The 23,287-nt window shown below is 34.3% G+C and overlaps 1 protein-coding gene across 1 annotated transcript; it reads right to left on the bottom strand.

Annotated features, from left to right (window-relative positions):
* Positions 1–346: 346 nt before the first annotated feature.
* LOC145276759 (uncharacterized) lies at positions 347–21,386 on the bottom strand. Its single transcript, XM_080128009.1, has 4 exons — positions 21,256–21,386; positions 9,318–9,612; positions 8,108–8,256; positions 347–2,656 (listed from the first exon to the last, which is right to left on the bottom strand). The coding sequence occupies exons 2-4, from the start codon at positions 9,422–9,424 to the stop codon at positions 2,541–2,543; spliced, it is 372 nt and encodes a 123-aa protein (XP_079984135.1). The 5' UTR covers positions 9,425–9,612; positions 21,256–21,386; the 3' UTR covers positions 347–2,540.
* Between the last annotated feature and the right edge of the window lie 1,901 nt (positions 21,387–23,287).

Here is a 23,287-nt window from a genome sequence, read left to right as displayed (position 1 = left end):
AATAATATTAAATATTTATTGATTTTAAAATACCAGTAAAGCTAAAATCTATAGATCATCCTCCACAAGTGTAATTTTACGCTTAGGAAAATATCTGCATATTTACATCTGTTTTTACAGAAAAGAAACTATAGTTAAATATTTAGAGATTTATAAAGAATCGGAATCAGGAATTTAGTATGGAATCGGTAATTGTATCGGAATCAGAAAAAAATATTGAAATCGTCCCATCGCTAATACATGCATACATACATTTAAACAGACAGGTGAGATTTATATAATAGATAATTAACTTATTTTTCTGTCTTAAAACAGACAGAATGAAAAAGACAAAGAAAAAACGATGTGGAGATTTAAAAATAATTTTATGAAGCACCATCATTTTTTAAATACAAACAAAAATGAACAAAAGAAAAGAAAAAAAAAATTCTTCAATGGCAGAAATGATAAATGGATTGAAATAAATTTCAAGTTTTTTTCTGCCATTTTAATGTATAATATAAAACACCTTGAATATTAAATATTCTAACAGAACACAGCGTAATGTAATCAATACTGAACTATGTATGTAAGGAAGAGATTTATCTATATTTAAGACAAATGCTTATTAAATTGGACAGAAATGAGCGATTTATTTTTAATTGTCTTAGTAAGAAAATTTACATCTTTAAAACCTGCTCATGTACGAAAATCATTTATATTTCTTTGGTAAAAATAGATTTTACATAGATATGTAGTTATATCAATGCAATCTGAAATTGGAAAGACATTCTTACATTCAGATGTAAGACTTGGTTTGAATTTTAAAATAAATCATTCAAAAATATTTTATGAAAAAAAAAACAGACAATAAGTAACTCTTGCATTTATTAGATGTGTCCCAGCTGTATGTCAGTCGACGACACCTATCTATGAAATTACATTTTCATTGTTAGATATCTTAATTGAATGGATGCATCTTCTTTTTGATATATCCAAGCACATCGATAATGTTTAAGTTAGAAATCACATTTGTAACTGTGACCACAAATCCCTATAACAGGCTTTGTCTGTCAATTCTTTTATGCTTCAATTTTGGAATAGTAGTCTCTTTGCTAAACAGATACATTGAATGGATACATTGTTAGAATATCTAGATATTCTTTTTTTTTTTTAAATGTAAAACTACCAACAAAAAAAACAAAACCCAAACGTTTTTCTGTTATACACCAAGGTGTTCTTTCAAAGATTGTATATTACATTCATTTCCAAAAATGTACCCCTCAGAAAGACCCGAAATCTAAATACAAGTTGTGACTATATAAAATACAACTATAAAATCCCAGTAGAAAAATATATGTACAAATATACAACTAGATATGAACCGATTTTATGTTTAAAAACTAAATTTCTTTTTTCATTGTCACAGATTGTGGGAATGGAATGTAAAATTTGAAGAGTTGTTTTTGATTGGTTCAGAATTACTGCAGGTTTTTTTTAATTAAATTTCAAAACCCATTTATGTTATCGCTCGATTTTTCTCCTACTAAACATCCACGGACAACAACATCAGTTAGTCACTAAAGAACTGGCAGCCAACTAAAGTCTACAATAATTTTGTGGAGTTGATGGATAATGTGAAAACAGACTGGGAAAGCATCATTGAAGTGGATGCTGAATATGGTCTCCAGAATTTGTTTCTTACTAGATTTTTAGTAAGAAATAAATGTTGGTTTTAAATAAATGTTGACATAAAAAAAAATGTGCAATAATTATGTACCATTCTACTATGATTTGGAGAGTTGTTTGAATATATCTTCTGTGAACAAAAATTTTTTAGAAGATAAAAAGGTACTTGTATAGTTTAATCAAGACATTAAATAATGAAAATATCGAAAAAAAAAAAAAAAAAGGTTATATTGTACGCATCCATTTTGGACTACAGATCTCAAAAAAAAAAAATTTCACTTAATTTGATTGAGTAGTTTTGTTTTATTGTTTTGTTTTTTTTTTACAGCAGAAAAACATGTTTTTATGACGGCATATTGAAGGTAGCCATCTTTGAATTTTTTTTAACATGCCACGGGGAGATAACTCAATTTAACACTCCCTCCTCATCTTTAATACTAGCTTTTCTTACCAAAAATAGAATCTTTTGCTCGGTAGCAAAACGAATTGTTTTTTCGCTGTAAAAAAAATAAATAAATAAATAAATAAAAAACAACTACTTGATGAAATTAAGTGAATTTTTTTTTTACGGAGAACTTCATTCCATAACAGATGTGTACAATATAAACTTTTTTTTTTTTTTTTTAATATTTTCATTTTTTAATGTCTTGATTAAACTGTACAAGTACCAGATAAAATTTGTAAAACGTTATTGGACCCTTTCATTTTAGGAATCACTGAAATTCACTTTCATTATATTTTCATTTTGTATTAATAATGGGCTGTTTTGTTTGTTTGCTTTTTGGTTTTTGTGTGACATTTTATTTTTCCAGCACTTCCCTTCATGATTCCACAAGTTGAGTTGAGACAGTTCTTTCCTTTTTTGTTTTAAATTAGAAATCTTCATAATCTGTATCAAGGGAAGCATCACTTTCGACAGCAATTTTCCTGCATTTTTTCTTTTTCTTTTTGAACATGGGAAGAAGTTTGGCTTTTGCTCGGATTAATTCTACAAAGAAAAGAAAAAAAAAATGTAATTTTTCTTCAACAGAAAAAAACAAAAAAACAATTGTTTACATTCAAGTTATGAAATTGTTCTGAAAATGATCCCCACCCGCTTCTGTAAACAAATTATTAAAAGCTCTAATGGAAAAGGTTAATTTAAACATAGTTGTTAGTTAAGGATGGGGAGTTCAATTCTGGGCCAGGGGTGGTATTAACAATCTCCATAATAGTATTTGACAAGGTATAAGAACAATTAACATTTCTGTCCCATTTGTGGCAGTTTATTTATTAAAATTTATACAAATAATATTACAATATGGACGAATTTCAAATTATAAGTTTTTATATTTTATTTCTTACAAGATAATTTCACAACAGTTAATGTAACACATTTTGGATTGTAAATGTAATGCGTAGTCCGTCCATGTAGATGACGATGTGTTCATTTTTTTTCTTAATTGACTGTGACTCTGTTGATCATTGTGAAGCTTGATGCGTGATCTACACGGCTTTGCACAGATAGAGCACAGGAAGACAGGATTTTGATAGTGAGTTGCTGCTGCTCATTGATGTCTCAGTGTGCGACGCTCTGTAACTGCTCCCTCATGCTTGTTGTTGAAGAAGGCCATCCCAGTATCACATGTGGAGCGCCAAGTGTCTCTGTCTGCTGCCAAAGTCTCCAAAAGATTGAAGGGGATATTTTTTTTTTATTACTTTGGATCAATCAACACAAAAAAACTATTTACAGATCCATGTTCTCCCGTTAAAAAAAGACAGAAGAAAAAAATCTTGTTAGAAGCGACCATTCTTTTTTGTTATCTGCAACTTGTTGATATCTTACAATCCAGCACATAACTGTGGTTTGAGTTTTGAATGTCTTATCTAATATTTGAGTAGACGAGTGAGCAGGATTATATCAGGCTATATTGTTAATTTTCTTGTTCACTCAAAAAAGGCATATTGCCACTAAAGTGTGAAGAGCAACCAGGATGGTGAGGGATGTTGGATATTTGGCAGGCGCTCTGAGAATAACGTCAAAGGAAAGTCAGTGAGATGCTGGATCCAGGTGCCCCAGGAATTGTCAAAAAAGTCAAAATGGGGGATGTAGAATCCTTTGAGATTAGGTCGGTGAGACTAACCAACATTTCAAATAGCGAAACACACGGACCAATAAAACACTTTGGATAATCATAGATTTCAAGGGACTTCTGCTAAAATCGTCATATTTTAAAAAGCAAAGCACTTTATGTCCTTAAAATACAACTGTTTTGTTCAAAAATGAACATACTTTCAAATGAATTAATAAATAATAACGTACATTATATATTTTAACAGTTTTAAGCAAATAAAGTGATAAAAATTGTATCATAAAAGTGTTTTCAGTAAGGTTTTGTAATACCCCTCTCCACACACACACACACACACGATTTGTAAATGTTCATATAGTGTTTGTATTAAGAATTTTGGTAACTTTTGATAGCTTGGGGTATCCAAAATACTTTTGCCCACTCGTTTTTTTGTTGTGTTAAAAAAAAGACATCCACTGTTAAATAAATCAATCTTTTTACTGTTTTTATTCATTAAAAATATAATTGTATGTTGTTTTCTCTTGTGGTAGGTAGCAATTTAAAGTTATCATACCCAGAAAAAATCGTTTCTATTGAAAAAAAAAATCTCTCTAAAAACTATCTGTAACAGCAGCAATACTATTAGTGATAGCACGGCTGTAAACGGACGTTTTTTTTGTTAACTTTTTATTCCAGACCAAGTTTAAAAAAAATAAAAAAATTTAAAAAAAAAATGAAAATATGAACATTAAAATTGTTCTTACATATTTTAGTTAGAGCTATTTCCTTATCAGAACATAGAGCTATTCGGTTATCAGAATATATAATTGAAGCAATCCCAACCAGTCTAGTGTTATTTCTGGTCAAATTTTAAAAATATTTATATGGTTGAAAAGACAAGAAAATAAGCTTTCTAAGTGTGTAACTTGCATGCACGTTTATCCATTACATTAGTTTTTAATGGTGAAGTAAATATCGTTTTGTTTTGAACAATCAAAACTGTGAAATGATTTATTTGGTTCATGTGTGATGGTACATGTTCTGGCTTATCTTCAAAAGAGAGAAGTTCTAAAATATACTTTCTCTAGAGGGAATGCTTCCATTATATCAGGCATAAGAAGTGTCAATGCAACTTGGATATTTTTACAACTCTTGATTCTGTTAAATTGCAAAAAAAATCAGAACATAATGATTGTTATATATATATATTATTCCTTAATTGGAATTCATTTTGAGATGAGCATTATATATATTAATTTATTTTTATTTCGGATTATTATTCGGATTCGAAATAAAAATAAATTAACATATATAATGCTCATCTCAAAAATGAATTCCAATTAAGGAACAACATATATACCAATCGGTATGGACCTGACTATGGAAGATCAGATAATAAATAAGCGTGGATTTATAAGATCAAAGAATCCAACCTTGATCACCCTTCGGGCCCGTGGTGCAGTTGCACACACACACACACATACACACACATTTAAATTATTTATTTCCTTTATTTCCTTTGGTGCAACTAATATACTTGAATTCGTAATTAAACTAGGTAGAACTGCAAAAGATACACAAAGAAATAAGTTTGTTTTTTTTAAATACTTTTTACTTTTAACAGCATTTAACTTTATTTTTTTATCTCCTGTTATTCTCTTACTGATGTTTCATACTGTTTTCTTTTTGAATACTAATTAAGTGAACAATTACATTTGAGACACGCCTAACACTCATTGTTCAACTAACCATTAATCTATAGCTTCTCTTAGGGGTTGAAATACTGAGGTCACCTAGACTCAAGCTCTTAAGAGAACTAGTCTTTTTTTTTTTTTTTCTTTTTTTTTACACAGTGATCACCACTTATCAAGGCCCGGAAGCCACTCAGGGATAAGGGTTATTGCAAGTACATTACGTTAGTGTGGAGATTTGATGAAGTGTTTAATTAAGGGGGCAGTTCATTAGGAATTTGTTAACATTGGACTTGAAGACATCCAAGTTGTAGTCCGGAGGGAAGCAGGCAGACGGAACAGAGTTCCACAGGCGTGCAGTTCTAAGAAAGAAGCTTTGTTCATGGAATCCGCGTTTTGATTTAGGCACAGATATAGAGTGGGGGAAATTTTTCACCGTGGATTCAGCTAGATGGGAGTTTTTCGTGAAAGATTGGCGAGGGGGGACCAGAGATTGGAGTTCAGACGAGCATCCGCCATGGAAATAACGATAAAACAAGGACAGGCTCACAACGTCTCTTCTGTGGGAGAGAGGTTGCAGGGTAGAGAAAAGAGCATCCCCCACTAAGCCACGAAGTCTATTTTGTACTCTGTCAAGGCAGGATAGGCTTTTTAGCAGCTCCTGCCCAGATATGGCAACAGTACTCCATCCTTGGACGTACTTGGCTTTTATATAGATAGAGAATTGCATCAGTAGTGAGATATCTTCTGGAGCGGTAGAAGGATCCCACCATCTTTCCAGCAACCTTGACAACAGACTTGATGTACATGTTCCATTTCAGATCAGGAGTAAAGGTCAAACCCAGAAGCTTGTCAAAACACGGGGCCTCACCCAGACGAGAGCCATCCATCCCAATTGATGCCAGCTGGGGATCAGAGCGTTGATGATGTAAGGATAGGAGTTTGGTTTTGGATGCATTAAAAGGTAACCAGCCACATCTTCCCCCACTGAACCACGCGCTCGAGATCAGAGGAGAGAGAATCAGAGAGAACTTTGTCATTTACAGCCTTTGATGTGTTGCCGTAGATGTTCGTGTCATCAGCATAGATGTCAACGAATGATTTAAGTATGTGTTTAGGGAGGTCATTGATGTAGATCAGGAAGAGAGTTGGGCCCAGGATTGACCCCTGAGGGACTCCAGCATTTATATTGCAGGCCTCCGATTTTTGTCCATCTACCACTACTCTTATGAGCTTATCGGAGAGAAATGATTTAATGATTGAGAAAACATTTCCAGTTATACCGTAGCTGGAAATCCTGTGAAGTAGACCCTTATGCCATACCTTGTCGAAGGCGTTTGATATGTCAAGAGCAATTGCCCTAGAAAGGAAGCCTTTGTCAAGAGATTCACTAATCCTGTGGGATATAACCGTCAGCACATCAGCGATAGATCTTGCAGAGCAGAAACCATATTGTGTGTCACTAAGAAGGTTATTCCTGCTGAGGTGGTTGACTATTTCTCTATTTAATATGGATTCCAGCAACTTACTCATAACACACAGGAGACTTATTGGTCTGTACTGAGAGGGAGATGACTTATCACCTGAATTCTTAAATACAGGGCAAACTGATGAGGTCTTCCAGGGAGTCGGAAAGCACTTCTCCTTAAGGCAGCGCTTAAATAGTTTCGTAAGTATGGGAGCAAGTTCTGGTTGAAGCTCTTTTAACACTATAATTGGGATGCCGTCAGGGCCAGTTGCTTTACTGGAATCTAGGTTCTTGATTAGCTTGGCGACCTCATGCACGGATATTTGTATGTTACCTAGCTTGTTCTGTGTTATAGGAGGAAATATGGGGAGTTGATGGCCTTCGTCGCATAGGGTAGAATTAGCTGCAAAGTTCTTTGCAAATAGTTTGGCCTTGTCTGACGCTGACGAGATGACCTCTGGTCCATTGATAATGGTTGGGATAGAATGCACACTTATGTTCAGGATCCTATTTGTTATTTGCCAAAACTGGTGGGATCCAAGCCGCTGATCAGCTACCTTGGATTTAACAGACTGGGCATATGGCTCTCTTGCATTTTTTATTACACTTTTACAGTGGTTGCTGGCAGACCTGAAAGCAGCTTTAGTCTCAGTGCATTTATTACGTTGGTAATTTCTATTATCATAGCATTGGTTTTGGTTGTCTTGGATATCTCCTTGTCCCTAATGCCAAATAAGAAATGCAATTCTGAATTTTTGAGATGAGATGTGAATGCGTGTGTTATGTTTATTAATCGGACTATTATTCTCATCTTGGGTGTTATTAGCACAACGTTTCGGTTGTTGCAATCTTCTTTGGATGTTGAAAACATGCTTCTTTTTCTTTAAGGAAAAGAGCCAACCCTGTGTTTCCGTAGTAGGAAAAGAAACATGTTCTCAACACCTGAAGAAGGTCGCAGGTTGCAGCGACTGAAACGTTGTCCTAATAACACCCAAAATGAGAATAATAATCCGATTAATCAACATAACACAAGCAATAAGAAATGCAGTTGGAAATTATGCAATCTTTGCTTCACTTAAGACTATCAGATTATATCCATTGTCTCTAGAGACCGGATTTTTCTCTTTCTCATACAGAGTTGTTTAATCTTTTTCCTTCAAACATGGAGTTCCAAAAAAAAAAAACAAAAAAAAACATTAAAACAAGTAAAAGAGAAACACATGACTTACTATTGACCGTTGTGTAGTGACACGTGTCCTCATGAACAGAAATATATTTCTTTGGTTTTCGGTTGAATAAGCCATAATACCAGATCAACCCCAACATAAGCACCATTAAAAATATTATGCAAAGGAAAGACCAGATGGCATCTTGAGATCTGTGGGTGAAACAAAGGTAAATATGTTTATAATATCTTGAGAAATATTGATAACAATACAAAAATAAAAAATATTTTGATTTGTTCTTATTTTATAACTACGGGGTGGAACGATAAATTTGTCGCCCTAAAGAAAACAACACTACAGCTTTAGTTTAAACTTTTATTGAAAACCATCAATTCAGGTGTAGCCACAATCACAATCTCAATATGGGTCCAGAACTAAGAGTATGCCTTTTCCACAAGTGCCAACGAATACTCAGCAGATGGCAGTGATCAGGTTGACTTTGGTGTTGTGGGAGGTCATGTTGGTGATGTTCTTAACGTATGACCAAACGAAGTAGTCCAGTGAGTTCAGATTGTGGAGGAGAGGCACCCGTGAGAGAAGGATATTAAGTCTTAGCACTCCTTCTGAAGCCAAGCCTGGGTCTCTTTGGACTTGTGAGCTGGCGCAGAGTCCTGCTGTCACACTCAAGGTCTACCAGCAGCCACCTGATTGTACCAGGGGATCACCACACACTTCAGCACATCCAGGTACACTTTAGTGTTGGCTTTCAAGCTGACTTTGAAGATGTGAGGTGGCATGATATGGCCCTCACTTGAAACAACACTGAAGACCATAACCATAGCTGGAAATTTCATTGAGCTGTGCTCTCAAAAGTTGAACTGTTTGGATTTTCATTTTGATGGTGCTGGCAATGGTCCTGTTTTCATAACTTGGATCGGTAGAGAGTTTGAAGTTGTACAGCGGCGCATCTCAGATCTTGCATGTTGAACATTGTGTCACTTTCAGAAGTGATAGAAGGCTCCTAGCACTCTTGGGATTTGTACACAACTGGCCAACTAAGATAGTCTGCAACAACAACAACAACAACAAAAAAAGACAGAAATCCGGTTTTCATCAAACAGGAATAGAATTAGGTTATCTTTTCTAGAGCAACAATTTTATAGTTCCATCTTGTACTCGACATGCAGCATGCATTTTCCTGAATCGTGATTGAAAACAAAAAAATGTATCGTATGATAAATCAGATTTATTTGAAAAGAATATTTGGACTTACCGTTGTCTTTCGAGCCAAAAGTTTGTGATTAAAGAGACATATTCAGTTTTGTTGCTTGGATGATGATGCAACAGTTTATGGGACAAACTGCTGGAATTCACCAACATCTTTTTTGTTCTCTTCAAAATAAGAAGCCACCCCCTTTCGTTTTTAGCAAGATTAGTTTTCCAATGTTTATTGTTAAATGTTTATTCGGAAAGCTAACCCAGGAGATAGACACATGTTCATCTTGGTAAAATGCCAACGTTCCACCATTTTTGAGTTTTTATAGTCAAACTTTAGTTACAAGACATTTCTGAAAAAAATAAATAAATAAAAAGATAAAAACATAGTTTGATTTATAAAAAACAAAACAACTATTTTTATAATACCATCTGGTTTGTCACAATTGTTGAATAATATTTGGGTCTAAGACATAATAGACATCCTATATTTAGTTTCCAACGTATCCACTTTTTTTCAAATTATTTAATTCTGCATCAAAGTAGATATTTTACGGCATATCAAACTTTATTTGCATTATCTACTGCCAAAACATAATATCCATTTGCACAGGGTTCGTACAGACTTGAAAAGTTCTTGAATTTTGACTTTTGCCTTGAAAAGGTCTTCTTTCTATTATTACCTTGGAAAATCCTTAATTTCTTGAAAAGGCTTTGAAAATTGTATTCTTTGTCCAGTAAAAATATGTGTTAAAGTATCCAAAATAAATCTAAATAAATACTATTAAAATATTTTTTTAAGTATTTATAAAAATACCATTAAAACATTTAAATATTGAAAATAAAATCGAAATACATTTTGAACTTGCATTGTATTATTGTGGATACAAAAGTTATATCCCTTTATCACAAAAGAGTTATTCCGTGTCAAATCATCCAGAACTCGACACTCATATCCATAGATCTGGCTGTAGTTTGCACTGTAGATAGACAAGTTTCCAATTTAGAGCATTTTTTTTTTTTTTTTTTTTTTGGCATTAGTCACATAATATGACGTCCAGGCCACAATTCTGTGATGTCATTTCTTTGAATATTTTCTGATTGAAAGATCGTATGGCCCTGAAAATTCACCCAGGTAAGTTTTTTTTAACCCAAGGCATCCAAAAATGGCATCAGATTTTCTCCAAAACGAAGCCTTATAGAGATATTAAGGATTTTTGGATTTTTTCCACATGTGCCCCAAAATTGAATACTGGACCAAAAATGGTTAAAAGTTCTTGTTTCGTTCACTCACAGTTTCTGTTGAAAGTCGGGTATATTTTTGATGATAATGAAAAATATTCCCTTCCCTATTGGACGTGATAATTAATTTAGACATGTGTTAAACTTATTTCACACCTTAATTTTGCAATAAATTTTTGAGTAAGCCAGATACTAAAACAGTTAAGTTCTGCTAACAATTTCAAACGACATAGCAGTCTTCAAGATTAGTTAAAAAGGGTTAGAAACACCAAGCCATGATAAAAGTATGCTTTTTTTGTAAGAAACTAGTAACATTTTTTTTTGAATTAAAGTAAAATTGAATTTTTTTTTTTCTGAGCAATTCAATAATTTAAATGAAACATTTTTCAAATTAAAGCAACATTGGAGGTTTTCGCTTTCTCTGGGAAACATTTTTTTAATTAAAATAAAATTGTCACTGTAACAAAATATATTTTAATTTTTTTTTTTTTGTGGCACCTGTTGAAGGGTCAACAAATTCCCCTGTTCTTTGACTGAGAAGCATTACTTGGTGACAGTTTATCCAGTCCATGTAATGCAGAAGTGCCCAACTCTTGCTTTATGATTTCACGTGCAACCATCCTTACATTGTGTATTCACGGTCTCTCAAGACGAAATGGAGGCCACGAATGCAAAATTAGTCAATAAGGATGTTGTTGAACAGAATAAAGAAACGCGTTCAATTGGGAGACAATTAAAAATTTACATCCAATTTGTGTCTGCCTTCTGAATAAGTGAATTGAAAGGTCAACAAGACCATTATATAAGCTGCTCAGTTTTTAACTGAGCAGAGGTCATTAAGGGCTTAACCTTCTGTGCTGATAATCCTAATTCATATAGTCAGATTAAGTCGAGGGGATTAAACGGACTGACCAAATAACAAAAAAGCTAGACCAGATCTGCTTAATATGCGTTCATTCAGTCTGTGCATTGGATGAAGAAAATAACATTTAAACTGAAGTCTGCCCGACTGACAGAGGCTCACCGAAATATGACAGCACATATCTAGAAATAGGGCCAGAAATTCATCATGAATTTTTATCAATTTATGAGCTAATGTTTTTCTGAAAAATTTTGCCCCCTCTACCTATTTTAAAAAAAAAATAGGTCTTTTTTTTCAATTTTTTCCACGAATTATTATTGAATGAAAACTAGTCTACTAGATTACCAAGAAAAAAAATAAATGTAAAACAAAAAAAACAAAAAATTCAATATTTGTAGGAGTGCTCAGTTTCTAATGCTAGGTTCTAGTATATCAATCACCCGTTTTAGAACCATTCAATGTTTTAGGCCCAATTTCACGAATTTAACCTTTTTTTAAGTAGTTAGTCCTTTTCTGAATTTCGCTTTTTAAAATAATCTCAAAAAGGCTAAATTCGCGAAATTTGGCCTAAAAACGTCAAGTTGTTCTAAAATGGGTGATCGATTTACTAGAGCGTTGCATTAGAAATTGAGCACTCCCTACAAATATTAAAATATTGATACTTTTCATTTGTTCTTTAATAATCTGGTAGACTAGCGTCCATCCTTATAATAATCCAAAACCAAAAAGATGAAAATAAAAAAACAGAGATGGTGGTGGTGGGGGGGGGGAGATTCCTCAGGTTCTCCCTAAAAACATAAATGTCTTCTTCAAATCATAATGAAATGTTGTACACTAAGCGATATACAAATTTCTGTACGTGACGTTGCCAACCTTATCAAAAACCTTGATAGCAAAGCAACTGACCCCGACGGTATTCCAGTCATAGTGCTTAAAAGCTTTAACAGGGACTAGCTCTCATACTTACAAAGCTGTTTTAACGTTACCTTAAAGAGAAATGTTTCCCCAACACCTTGGAAAACTTCATCAGTCTGCTCTGTACTTAAAAATTCCGGTGCTCGATCATCTCTCTCTCTCTCAGTACAGACCAATCAGTCTCCTATGTATCATGAGTAAGTTGCTGGAAACTGTGATAAATAGAGAAGTACTCTACGACTTCGGCAGAAATAACCAGCTCAGTGACATGCAGTATGGTTTCTGTTCTGCGAGATTAACAGCTGGTGTACTAACTGTTATATCACAGAATTAGTGAATCGCTTGAAAGAGGCTTTGTCTCTAGAGCAATAGCTCTTGACATATGAAAGGCTTTTGACGACGTGTGACAAACGTCTACTTCACAAGATTGACAGCTATGGAATAGTTGGGAATGTCCTCTAAGTTATAAAATCCTTTCTCTATAATAGGCTTATAAGAGTACTTGTTGATGGGCAGAAATCAGAAACTCACTCTATTAACGCTGGTGTCCATCAGAGTCCTATCCTGTTCCTGATCTTCATCAATGATTTCCCAAATCACATTCTTAGGTCATTCATAGACATCTATACAGACGACACAACAATCTGTGGCAACACTTTAAAGGCCAGCAACAACAAAAATCTTTCTGATTCTCTCTATTCTGATATTGTGACCTGGTGCAATGGGGAAAAAAGGTGGCTGGTTAATTTTAATGCATCGAAAACCAAGCTTCTCGTCTTTCATCAAAATCGCTCAGATCCCCACCACGTCCCAATTGAAATGAATGTCTCTAGTCTTGAGGAAGCCCCATGTCTTGACAAGCTTCTGGGACTGACCACTCCTGATCTGAAATGGAACACACACGTCAAATTGGTTGTCAAGATCGCGAGAAAGATGGTTGGATCACTCTAACGCTCCAGTAAGTAACTCACCGCCAAAACATAGTACGTAATGCTCTTTTTCTTCCCTGCAACATTTTTCCCCACAGAGGAGACGTCTTGAGTCTGTCTCTGCTCTATCGCTATTTTCATGGTAAGAGTTCCAATCTGTGGTTCCCCCCTTGTCAAACTTTCACAAAAAAAAAAAAAAAAAAAAAAACACTCGACTAGCTAAAACCACTATATATGATTTTACCCATTCTCTATCCATGCTTAAATGTAAATGCAGATCCCATGAACAAAGCTTCTTTCCCAGAACTGCCTGCTTTTGGAACACTGTTTTGCTGGCATGCTTCCAGCTAAATACAACATAGAGGCCTTAAAATCTAATGTAAACAAGTTCCTGTTAAGTCGTCCTCATAAATAATCAAATTTCACCCCATTTACATCATTAACGATTACTACACTACCACCTTACATTCATTAATCCTTATCCTCGAGTGGCTTTCAGGCCTTGATAAGTGGTGACCTCCAATAAAAAAAAATAAATAAATAAAAAAAATCTCCAAAGTTTCTAGACAGGAAAAAAATACTGTATTCATCATAAAAATACTATTTTTTGTGCTTAACCCTCTAAATATGACCGTCGCAAAATTGTAACAAGTCTATCACCTCTAATAGCAGGTGATACTACATGCAAACCAGGTTTTATTTGAAATATAACAGCATAAATGTACACAACAAATCAGCAATAGACTGATATGTGCACGAGAAAATTATCATTTTTCTATGAACAGACAGTCAACCGCATTATAAATTCAAGATGGCCACCATCACAATATGCAAATTAATCAAATTTTACTATTTCTTTTGGCAGCCGTATTTACATTTTATAAATGTCACACATTGTTCAGTTGCAAAGAACCAAAAAATTATTTTCCTAAGAAAACAATTCAGTTCTTAGAAGATTAAGCATTTCTGTGAAGGAGGTTAATATATTCGGTCCAATTTGTAACTATGTTTGTATACAGCCTAGCAACCACATCGCTTAACCCAGGAGTACTCATTACGTCGATCGTGATTGACTGGTCGATTGCAGAGGTATTGTGAGTAGATCGCATGGTATAGAAAAGAATAAACGTTGGTGCTGGCAAACTTCCAGAACCTCGTGGCAGAGCTGGAGACACAAAAGCCATCACGAGAGCAGCTTGAGATTGTACGCTAGATAAAAAAAAATTGGCAATTGTCCGTCAACAAATGCTTTAAAGACTTTGCTTTACTCGAGCTATTCGCTACATTCACGTGCTGACCTTTCCAAGAAGATGCCGAGGTTGTTTCACTTGCATCGAATATTGCAACTTGAACTCTTCTGGAATCAGGGATGAGATTCTGACATTTCAAGTCGACATTCAACTGATGCAGAACTCCTGAACAATTATGGAACTCTCACAGAGAACCCCATCATCAGTAAATGTACTACCTTCTTGACTGCATTATTTGGGTGTACTTATTTATCCGAGTCAGCCTTTCCTCATATGAAGATCATTAAGTTCAAATACAGCTCCACCATGACTGATGAGCAAAATAATTTACAATGCATATAAAAATAATTTACAATATATATAAAAAAATTTACAATATATATAAAAAAATTTACAATATATATAAAAAAATTTACAATATATATAAAAAATAATTTACAATATATATATAAAAATAACTTACAATATATATAAAAATAACTTACAATATATATAAAAATAACTTACAATATATATAAAAATAACTTACAATATATATAAAAATAACTTACAATATATATAAAAATAACTTACAATATATATAAAAATAACTTACAATCAATCTATCTATCTATAACCAATTACATAAATGCAACTTTGTGTGTGTGCGCGCGCGCGAGTTTGTTCCTTATAGACTCCGAAATGACTGAACAAATTTTCTTTAAAATTTACAGAACTTTAGTGCATAAGTCTGGTAGTGATCTTTGTTAAGTTTTCTCTCAGAATCCCCCGATAATTACCGATAATCGAAACCGTTATTTTAATTTATCATCGGTAAAGCCATTTTTTCCATGTCGTCGCTTAGCAACAAATGATAGAACAACGGGCCGTGAAAATTCTACTGTAAGTTGACAGCGTATTTTTTTTTTTTTTTTTTTTTTTGCATGACGTGATCTGTAGGTTCAAACCCCGCATGTAAATTTTTTTTTTTTTTTTTTTTTAACTAGAAAAAGTTTATATAAAATAATTTTATAAAAGAAATAGGTTCTCTAGAGTGCAATGTAGAATAACATTTTAGGCTAAGTTACTGTATGGAGGCATGTGAAGCTTCTTCCCGGGCGATTTAACAGATTTCGATGACAATAATAATATAAGAGTGTGAAATATTTGTTAATTATCATTCAATCCCGGGCAACATTGGGTCTCATTGCATATCGCCAGAATTTATTTCTCTCTCACCGCAAGAAATGTGACGCAAGAGTCATAAAGTGGGATTTGAAAAGTCAGCACCTCAAAAGAGAAGCAATTAGTACATTTCAATGAATAGAATAATAAATCATTTATCATTAGTATGTGTTTTTGGTTTTGTGTGTTGAATGAAACTTTTTCATTACAACAATAATGAACCAATTTAAATCTTCCGGCATGCGTTTAAGGGTTACGAAATTATCAATAAATCGTTTAGTTACTAAGCCAACGTCAGTAAATAAATAAATAAAAAATGTCACGTGCGCATGCGTTAGCCTTGACTAAGGGGGGGGGACTAAGGGGGCGACCATTAAATAATTCTGCTGGTCGCCATGGAACTCAACGCCCAAGGAGTACCAATACGATATTACGTACTTAATTGTCATGTCGAAAATAGTAATATATCCAAAAATTACGAAAATTCATCGAATAGAACAACAGATTTTTTTTTTTACTAAAAGCACAAAGTCTATCGATATACGACAAATATTGCAGCCATGACACACTCTAAAATATTCCTTTCGGAGTTATGTCCCCTGTGTATAGCTTCCTACTATCTACTTTATAACGTCTAAGAACAATGCGATTTTACCTAATTTTTCGTAAAAATTACTTTTAACTATAAATAACTTTCTACTCGATGAATTTTCGTAGTTTTTGGATATATTACTATTTTCGGCATGACAATTAAGTACGTAATATTGTTTGCTTAAAACAACATTTTTAAAAATCAGTGTCAACTGAACTGCTGCGCCGACCTTAATATTTCCGATTATGATTTATGGAAAATAATCGGAAATAGCTGAACCGTCGTCAAATAGTATTGCAATTAAATAAAATGACTGTACAACAAATGCCCATAGCCCACTCGGGAATGCTGATCACGCTGTGATAATGGTAGAAATCAGCCTAAATTCTCGCCCTAAAACTGAAGACCCACTACTCAAAACAACGAGGTATTACAAAAAGGCTGATTGGGAAGCCATCAGGGAGCTCATCAGAGATGCCCCATGGCAAAATATCTTTACTCTTCCAGCGGAACAGTGTGCAAATGAGACAACTGAATGGTTCAAAACTGCTATTGAAGCACATGTTCCCGCACGGAAATTCTATAGCAAGCCCCACTCCCCCCCAATGGTTTACTTCTGCTTGTGCAGCTGCCATTTGTCAAAGGCAGCATGCGTTCCGCAGATTCAACCGACATAAGTCCAGCTCAAATAAACAGAAGTTTATAGAAGCTAGAAATAATTGTAAGAGAGTGATAGACACAGCTAAGTCAGATTACTCTGAAACCACCAGAAAGCGCATCGAAGCACAGAAATTAGGAACCCGGGATTTTTGGAAAATCTACAACAGCGTAGTTAATAATGGACAGTCAATTATTCCCCCACTAACAAACAATCATGAGGTTGCTTGCACGGCAACTGACAAGGCTAATCTGCTTGCCAGTCGGTTTGCCTCAAACTCCACACTGAACTCGGTACACCACTCACTCCCTGATTTTCCTCTGCGAACAGACGCCACACTTGACGACTTGAAAATCACCCCTTCTCAGGTACATGCTATTATAAAAAACCTAGACACCTCTAAAGCATGTGGACCAGATCTCATCCCGGCTGTGCTATTAAAAAAATGCTCTGCCGAGGTTGCTCCAGTTCTGTCCAAACTTTACAATAAATGCCTTAACGAATCTTGTTTTCCCGACTGCTGGAAAACCGCCTCTGTGGTACCAGTCTTCAAGAATTCTGGTGAAAGAACTGACCCACTAAATTATCGCCCCATTAGCCTCCTCCCGCTTTTCGCCAAAATATTTGAGTCCTTAGTTAATAAAGCCCTAGTCCAGCACCTAACAGCTGCTAAACTCTTGACTGACAAACAATATGGATTCAGGCAAGCCCGTTCAACAGCAGATATCTTAACTGTAGTTTCTGAACGTATATACCGTTCATTGGATAAAACAGGGGAGGGTAGAGCGGTGGCCCTTGATATATCTAAGGCTTTTGACAGGGTATGGCACGATGGTCTTCTAAGGAAAATTAGATCATATGGAATCACTGGAAGAATTCATAACGTAATTAAATCCTTCTTAAGTAATAGAAAAATCAAAGTTGTCCTCGACGGACGTACATCCAAACAATATGACATAAATGCGGGAGTGCCTCAGGGGTCTATCCTTGGACCTCTATTGTTCCTGATATTCATAAACGACCTCCCTGATAATATTGTTTCGGAGATGGGTATATTTGCCGATGACACCACTCTCTATAACAGATATGAGGGGAAAACAAATGAACACATATCCAAGAAAATGGCAGAAACACTAGAGGATGACCTCCAATCCGTAGTGGAATGGGGACAAAAATGGTTGGTCTCATTCAATGCTGCTAAGACTAAGCTTGTTTCCTTCAATAACTACAAGAAACCTTCTCTACCACCAATAGCAATGGCCAAGAACACATTGCCTGAAAGTACTTCTTTTAAACTCCTCGGCCTAACGTTTACAGGGAATATGAACTGGAATAGATACATTGAGAGCATTGCCAAGGCTGCTGCAAGGAAGGTTGGCTCCCTCTACCGTGCTAGAAAACTACTTACGCCTGCCAGTATCCTATACCTCTATAAGGCAACCATTCGCCCATGTATGGAGTACTGTTGTCACATCTGGGCTGGTGCATCTGCTGCTTGTCTCTCGCTCCTGGACAGGGTTCAAAAAAGAGTCGCAAACCTGATAGGTCCTGAACTGTCATCTGGGCTTCAACCTCTGTCCCATCGACGAGATGTTGCATCCCTCTGCCTGTTCTACAAATACTTTAATGGTGAATGCTCTGACGAACTGCAAACACTTGTACCTCCCCGACGTAACTACCCCCGACAAACCCGACAAGCTACTAAGTCTCATCCCTTTACAGTGGAGATCCCTAGGTGCAAGAAAGCCTTTTACTCCAATAGTTTCTTCCCCAGAACTGCGGGTCTTTGGAACTCCCTTCCGGGATTCTGCTTTCCCAACTGCAATGATATGCAGAAGTTCAAGTGTAATGTTAACAAACATCTTTCTACTCTTCTCCCTTCATAATGACCCCGCTAATTAATTCCCTAATAGTAGCCCCCTGCTTCAAAGTGGCACTGTGCCTTGTTATGGGTGAAAATTGAATAAAAAAAAAAATTAAAAAAAACAAAAAAAAACGGTGCTGTCTGTGCTCTCCTGAACAATTGGCATCCCCGTCTTACAATTTTTTTTCCTTTTCGTCTTTTTTCAACTATTTCTGCGGATTATTGTTGATTGAACACTAAGCTATAAGATTATTAAAAAAAAAAAAAAAAAAAAAAAAAATCAATATTTAAAGATTTGGAAGGGGGTTCAGTTTCATCGATTCCTCATTTCAGAATCGATTTACAATCTCGTTTTAACGTTAGCTCGCTCAGTCCCCACCCCCGCTATTATTATTTAAAAAAAAAAAAAAAGAAAAGATTTTTCAATATCAATGGAGGAGAAATCCTTCATGACTGAAACAATCTTTATTTTTGTTCCTATCCACAATGCCTCATTTTGGGGGGAGCTGGATTTTCTCCACATTAAAAACCGCTAACTCTGCCCTCGTGGAGATGCAGGTAAATAGGAACTTAAGGTTAAAGTCAATTACTCTCTTTCCTCGTGTTAAGAATAGGTTTGATAATTGTGATACTAGTGCATTTTCGCTTGATCCGCGCTGTCTGTAATAATAACGTCATTTAGAAAGCCATTCTTAACATGGGGAGTGAAACCTTACGATTTAATAAAGAACAGATATCATAAATAGGACTATGACAACAGTATATTCTCTTTATGGTTTTGACTCTTGAGTGTGTATCCGTTGATATCTTACATATAGAGTGATGTTCGTTGATGTGGTGTCACTGGTGTGTGTCCCAGACCCAGCTGTCCCACGCCACATCACTGATGGTTCTCGGTTGATTACGTGTGTCTGTGTCGGATATACAATAGAAAGTCAAAACAATGACAAGAATATGCGGGTTTGTATTACTGTACACATAGATTCGAAAAAGTTGTCAAAAAACAAATATATAACAAAGAAATGTTATCAAAGGCAAGATAAGTTACTTTTCTGCCAAACTGGATATATTTTTTGTGTTTTTATTCAATGTAACATATTTATTCAGCTCGAAAAACATACAATGTTTACCGATGTATTCGAAAATTCAAGATGGCGTCTTATTCTCTCTTTAACACGGTAAGTTTGGGAAAAGGTGTTATAAATAAAAAACCGGATAAAATACTGTTAAAAACTCGCTCAATATATGTTACCGTGACAAAGGTTGACATATATTCGGCGGGGTTTTAATAGTATTTTGTATAGTTTTTTATTTATAACACCTTTTCCCAAACTTACGGTGTTAAAGAGGGTGTGAGAGAGCTGAATAAACATGTTACATTGAATAAAAACACGAAAAATATATCCAGTTTGGTAGAAAAGTAACTTATCTTGCCTTTGATAACATTTATTTGTTATATATTTGTTTTTTGACAACTTTTTCGAATCTATGTGTACAGTAATACAAACCCGAATATGCTGTTGTTATAACCCTAATCATGAAACTTTAATTAAACTTGAAAATATTATTTAAAAAATAGCGCAGATCAATAAGTGCACTTGCACTAGCATCATAATGGTTTTTGGTAGTCAAATAAGCGAAACAAACTTTTTTTTTTTTGAGAGGAGGAGGTTAAAAACAAAACAATCATTTTGCATTCGTAGTATGTTTTAGTATCGTTTGCCTTTATATATATATATATTCGTTTATTTCCGGTTTATTCTGTAAATTAGAAATATTCAGGTCGATGTTGTGGAGGTTCTGAGGTTCTCTTTAAAAAAAAATTTTTTTAATAAAAAAAAAAAAAAAAAAGCGAAAGAATTTATATTAAATTAAATTATGAATATTTGTTTCATTTTAAATATCAATATAATTTTTGAACTATAAACCGGATAATTGTATTTAGACATGGAAGTTTGTTTTGTTTTACAAAGTGAATTTAGGACGCCGAAACCGTACATATATTTGAGATGTGTTTTTTGTGATTAAATTAAAAAGAAAAATGCGTGTTTTTTTTTTCTATTTTTAAAACTTTTGTATTTCTAAATCTAATTTTTAAATGCCTAATGTTTTGTTAAACATTAAATAAGACGTGACAGTAGTAGTAGTACAGTAGAGTACACGTCAGTAAAAAAAAAAAAAAAAAAAAATTATTTTTTTTACTTTCTTTTCTGAAGTTTTCTTTTTAAACAAAATGAAAAATAAAATAAGATAAATGTTTCAATGATTAAACAAATACTTTTTTGTTAGTTTTGCATATCTCCCTTTGTCGCTTTTTTTCGTTTGTTGTAAAAACACAAACGAGAAAAAAATAAAAGGACAAATAAGATATTAAAAAAAAAAACTAAAAAAGTGTTTGTTTATCAAAGCAACAACATAAAACAATTATTTCAGAAATTACGCAAATCACAGATGTTACGATTCAAAAATGGAAACAAATAAAAATCTAACTCGTCGTATTAAAACAAAAGCAGACAATACCTTATTTATCCGAGTTCTTTTTTTGGCTTTTGTAAACCGTCACGTCAGCCTTATTGTTGCAAATGCCAAAATAGACAACAACACGTATATAAAAACACGTACATGTCTATATAATTGAAATCAGAGTTGCCAGAAAAAAATAAATGTTTGAAGCCAAATTTTTCAAGAAAAAAGGCCAAAAAAGGCCAAATTGGAAATTTAAGCCACACAAAAAGAAAACAAAAAAAGGCCAAGTGGAAAAATTTCTTTATTGAAGATGTTAGCGCCCAAATATCTGCATTTTTCTTTTTGTAAAATAATTTGACGCTTCTGCACTATTGGGAAGAGATTTTGTAGTCGATAAATTGGAGTTTTCAGAATAAAAAAAAAAAAACGGTACTTGTACAGTTTAATCAAGACATTAAAAAGTGAAAATATCGAAAAAAGATTATTGAACTGAAGATCTCCGAAAAAATTTTTTCACTTAATTTGATTGAGTAGTTTATTTTTACAGCGGAAAAACACGTTTTTAGGACAGCACGTTGAAGGCAGGATCTTGAATTTTGTCTTAATTTGTGTTCGGATTTTAGAAACGCCAAGGGGAGATAACTCCAGTTAAAGCACTTACACTCCCTCCCCATCTTTAATATTAGCTTTTCTTCCGAAAAATCGAACCTTTTGCTCGGTATCATAACAAATTGTTTTTTTGTTTTTTTTTTCGCTGTAAAACAAAAACTACTTGATGAAATTAAGTGGATACGTACAATTTAAACTTTTTCCGATATTTTCATTTTTTAATGTCTTGATTAAACTGTACAAGTACCAAAAAAACAATGATTTCAACTGATTTTTTTTTTTTGTCAATTCTAATAAATTACAATGGTAGCTTCCGAATTATGCAGTCGAAATTACCTTAATATTACTGAATTATAAAAAAAAACAACTTTGATCGTGTTAGCAGGTGAAAACCTGCCGCCATCTTGTTTAAATCGAAACGGAAAATTACCTCCCTTTTGTACTCTCCTGTGTCTTACAATCGTTTACATCAAATTCTATTTCTTATTTTCTTTAATAAATAATTTTTTACCTTATCGATTTTCGTAATTTTTTTGATATAATCATCTTAAAAATATGAGGAATATGTAAATAACATTGTTTTCATGTGAAATTCAGTATTACGATTTCCGAAATTTCGTCCTAATATTGCAGAAGCGCCAATAATTTGATATTGTTTTCTTAACATTGTAGTAAGTTGAGCAGCGGCTTGGTTCCCACCAGTTTTGGCAAATAGCAAACAGAATCCTCAGCAGAAATGTGTGCTCTATTCCAACTATCATCAATGGACCTGAAGTAATCTCGCCAGCATCAGACAAAGCCAAACTCTTTGCCAAGAACTTTGCAGCTAATTCTACCCTTTGCGAAAAAGGCCACCAACCCCCAATATTCCCTCCTGTATCAGAAAACATGCTATGTGATATACACATATCTGTACGTGATGTTGCCAAGCTAATCAAAAACCTTGATTCCAGTAAAGCAACCGGCCCTGACGGTATTCCAATTATAGTAATTAAAAACTTCAACCAGAACTAGTGCCCATACTTACAAAACTGTTTAAACATTGTCTTAAGGAGAATTGCTTCCCGTCATCCTGGAAAATCTCATCAGTTTGCCCTCTATTTAAGAATTCAGGTGATTGGTCATCTCCCTCTAAGTACAGGCCAATAAGTCTCCTGTGCGTCATGAATAAGTTGCTGGAATCTGTTAAATAGAGAAGTAATCAACCATCTCGGCAAAAATAACCTTCTTAGTGACACACAATATGGTTTCCGTTCTGCTAGATCTACAGCAGATGTACTTACAGTTATATCCCATAGGATTAGCGAATCTTTCGATGGAGGCAACCTTTCTATGGCAATTGCTCTTGACATATCAAAAGCCTTTGATAGGGTATAGCATAAAGGTTTACTTCACAAGATCTCCAGCTATGGTATAGCTGAAAATGTCTTCTCGATTATCAAATCATTTCTCTCTGATAGGTTCATAAGAGTAGTAG

Source organism: Euprymna scolopes, chromosome 1 (genome assembly GCF_053919585.1).
Source record: "Euprymna scolopes isolate OS-2025 chromosome 1, ASM5391958v1, whole genome shotgun sequence".
Taxonomy (NCBI): domain Eukaryota; kingdom Metazoa; phylum Mollusca; class Cephalopoda; order Sepiida; family Sepiolidae; genus Euprymna; species Euprymna scolopes.
This window is presented reverse-complemented; position numbering and strand designations above follow the sequence as displayed.

Excerpts from the sequence above, each read along its gene's own strand:
- LOC145276759 (XM_080128009.1), bottom strand. The coding sequence starts at position 9,424 with ATGTTGGTGAATTCCAGCAGTTTGTCCCATAAACTGTTGCATCATCAT. Across the intron at positions 8,257-9,317 it reads TTTTGGCTCGAAAGACAACG|ATCTCAAGATGCCATCTGGT; the intron begins GTAAGTCCAAAT and ends TTTCACCCACAG. Across the intron at positions 2,657-8,107 it reads TCACTACACAACGGTCAATA|AATTAATCCGAGCAAAAGCC; the intron begins GTAAGTCATGTG and ends TTTTCTTTGTAG.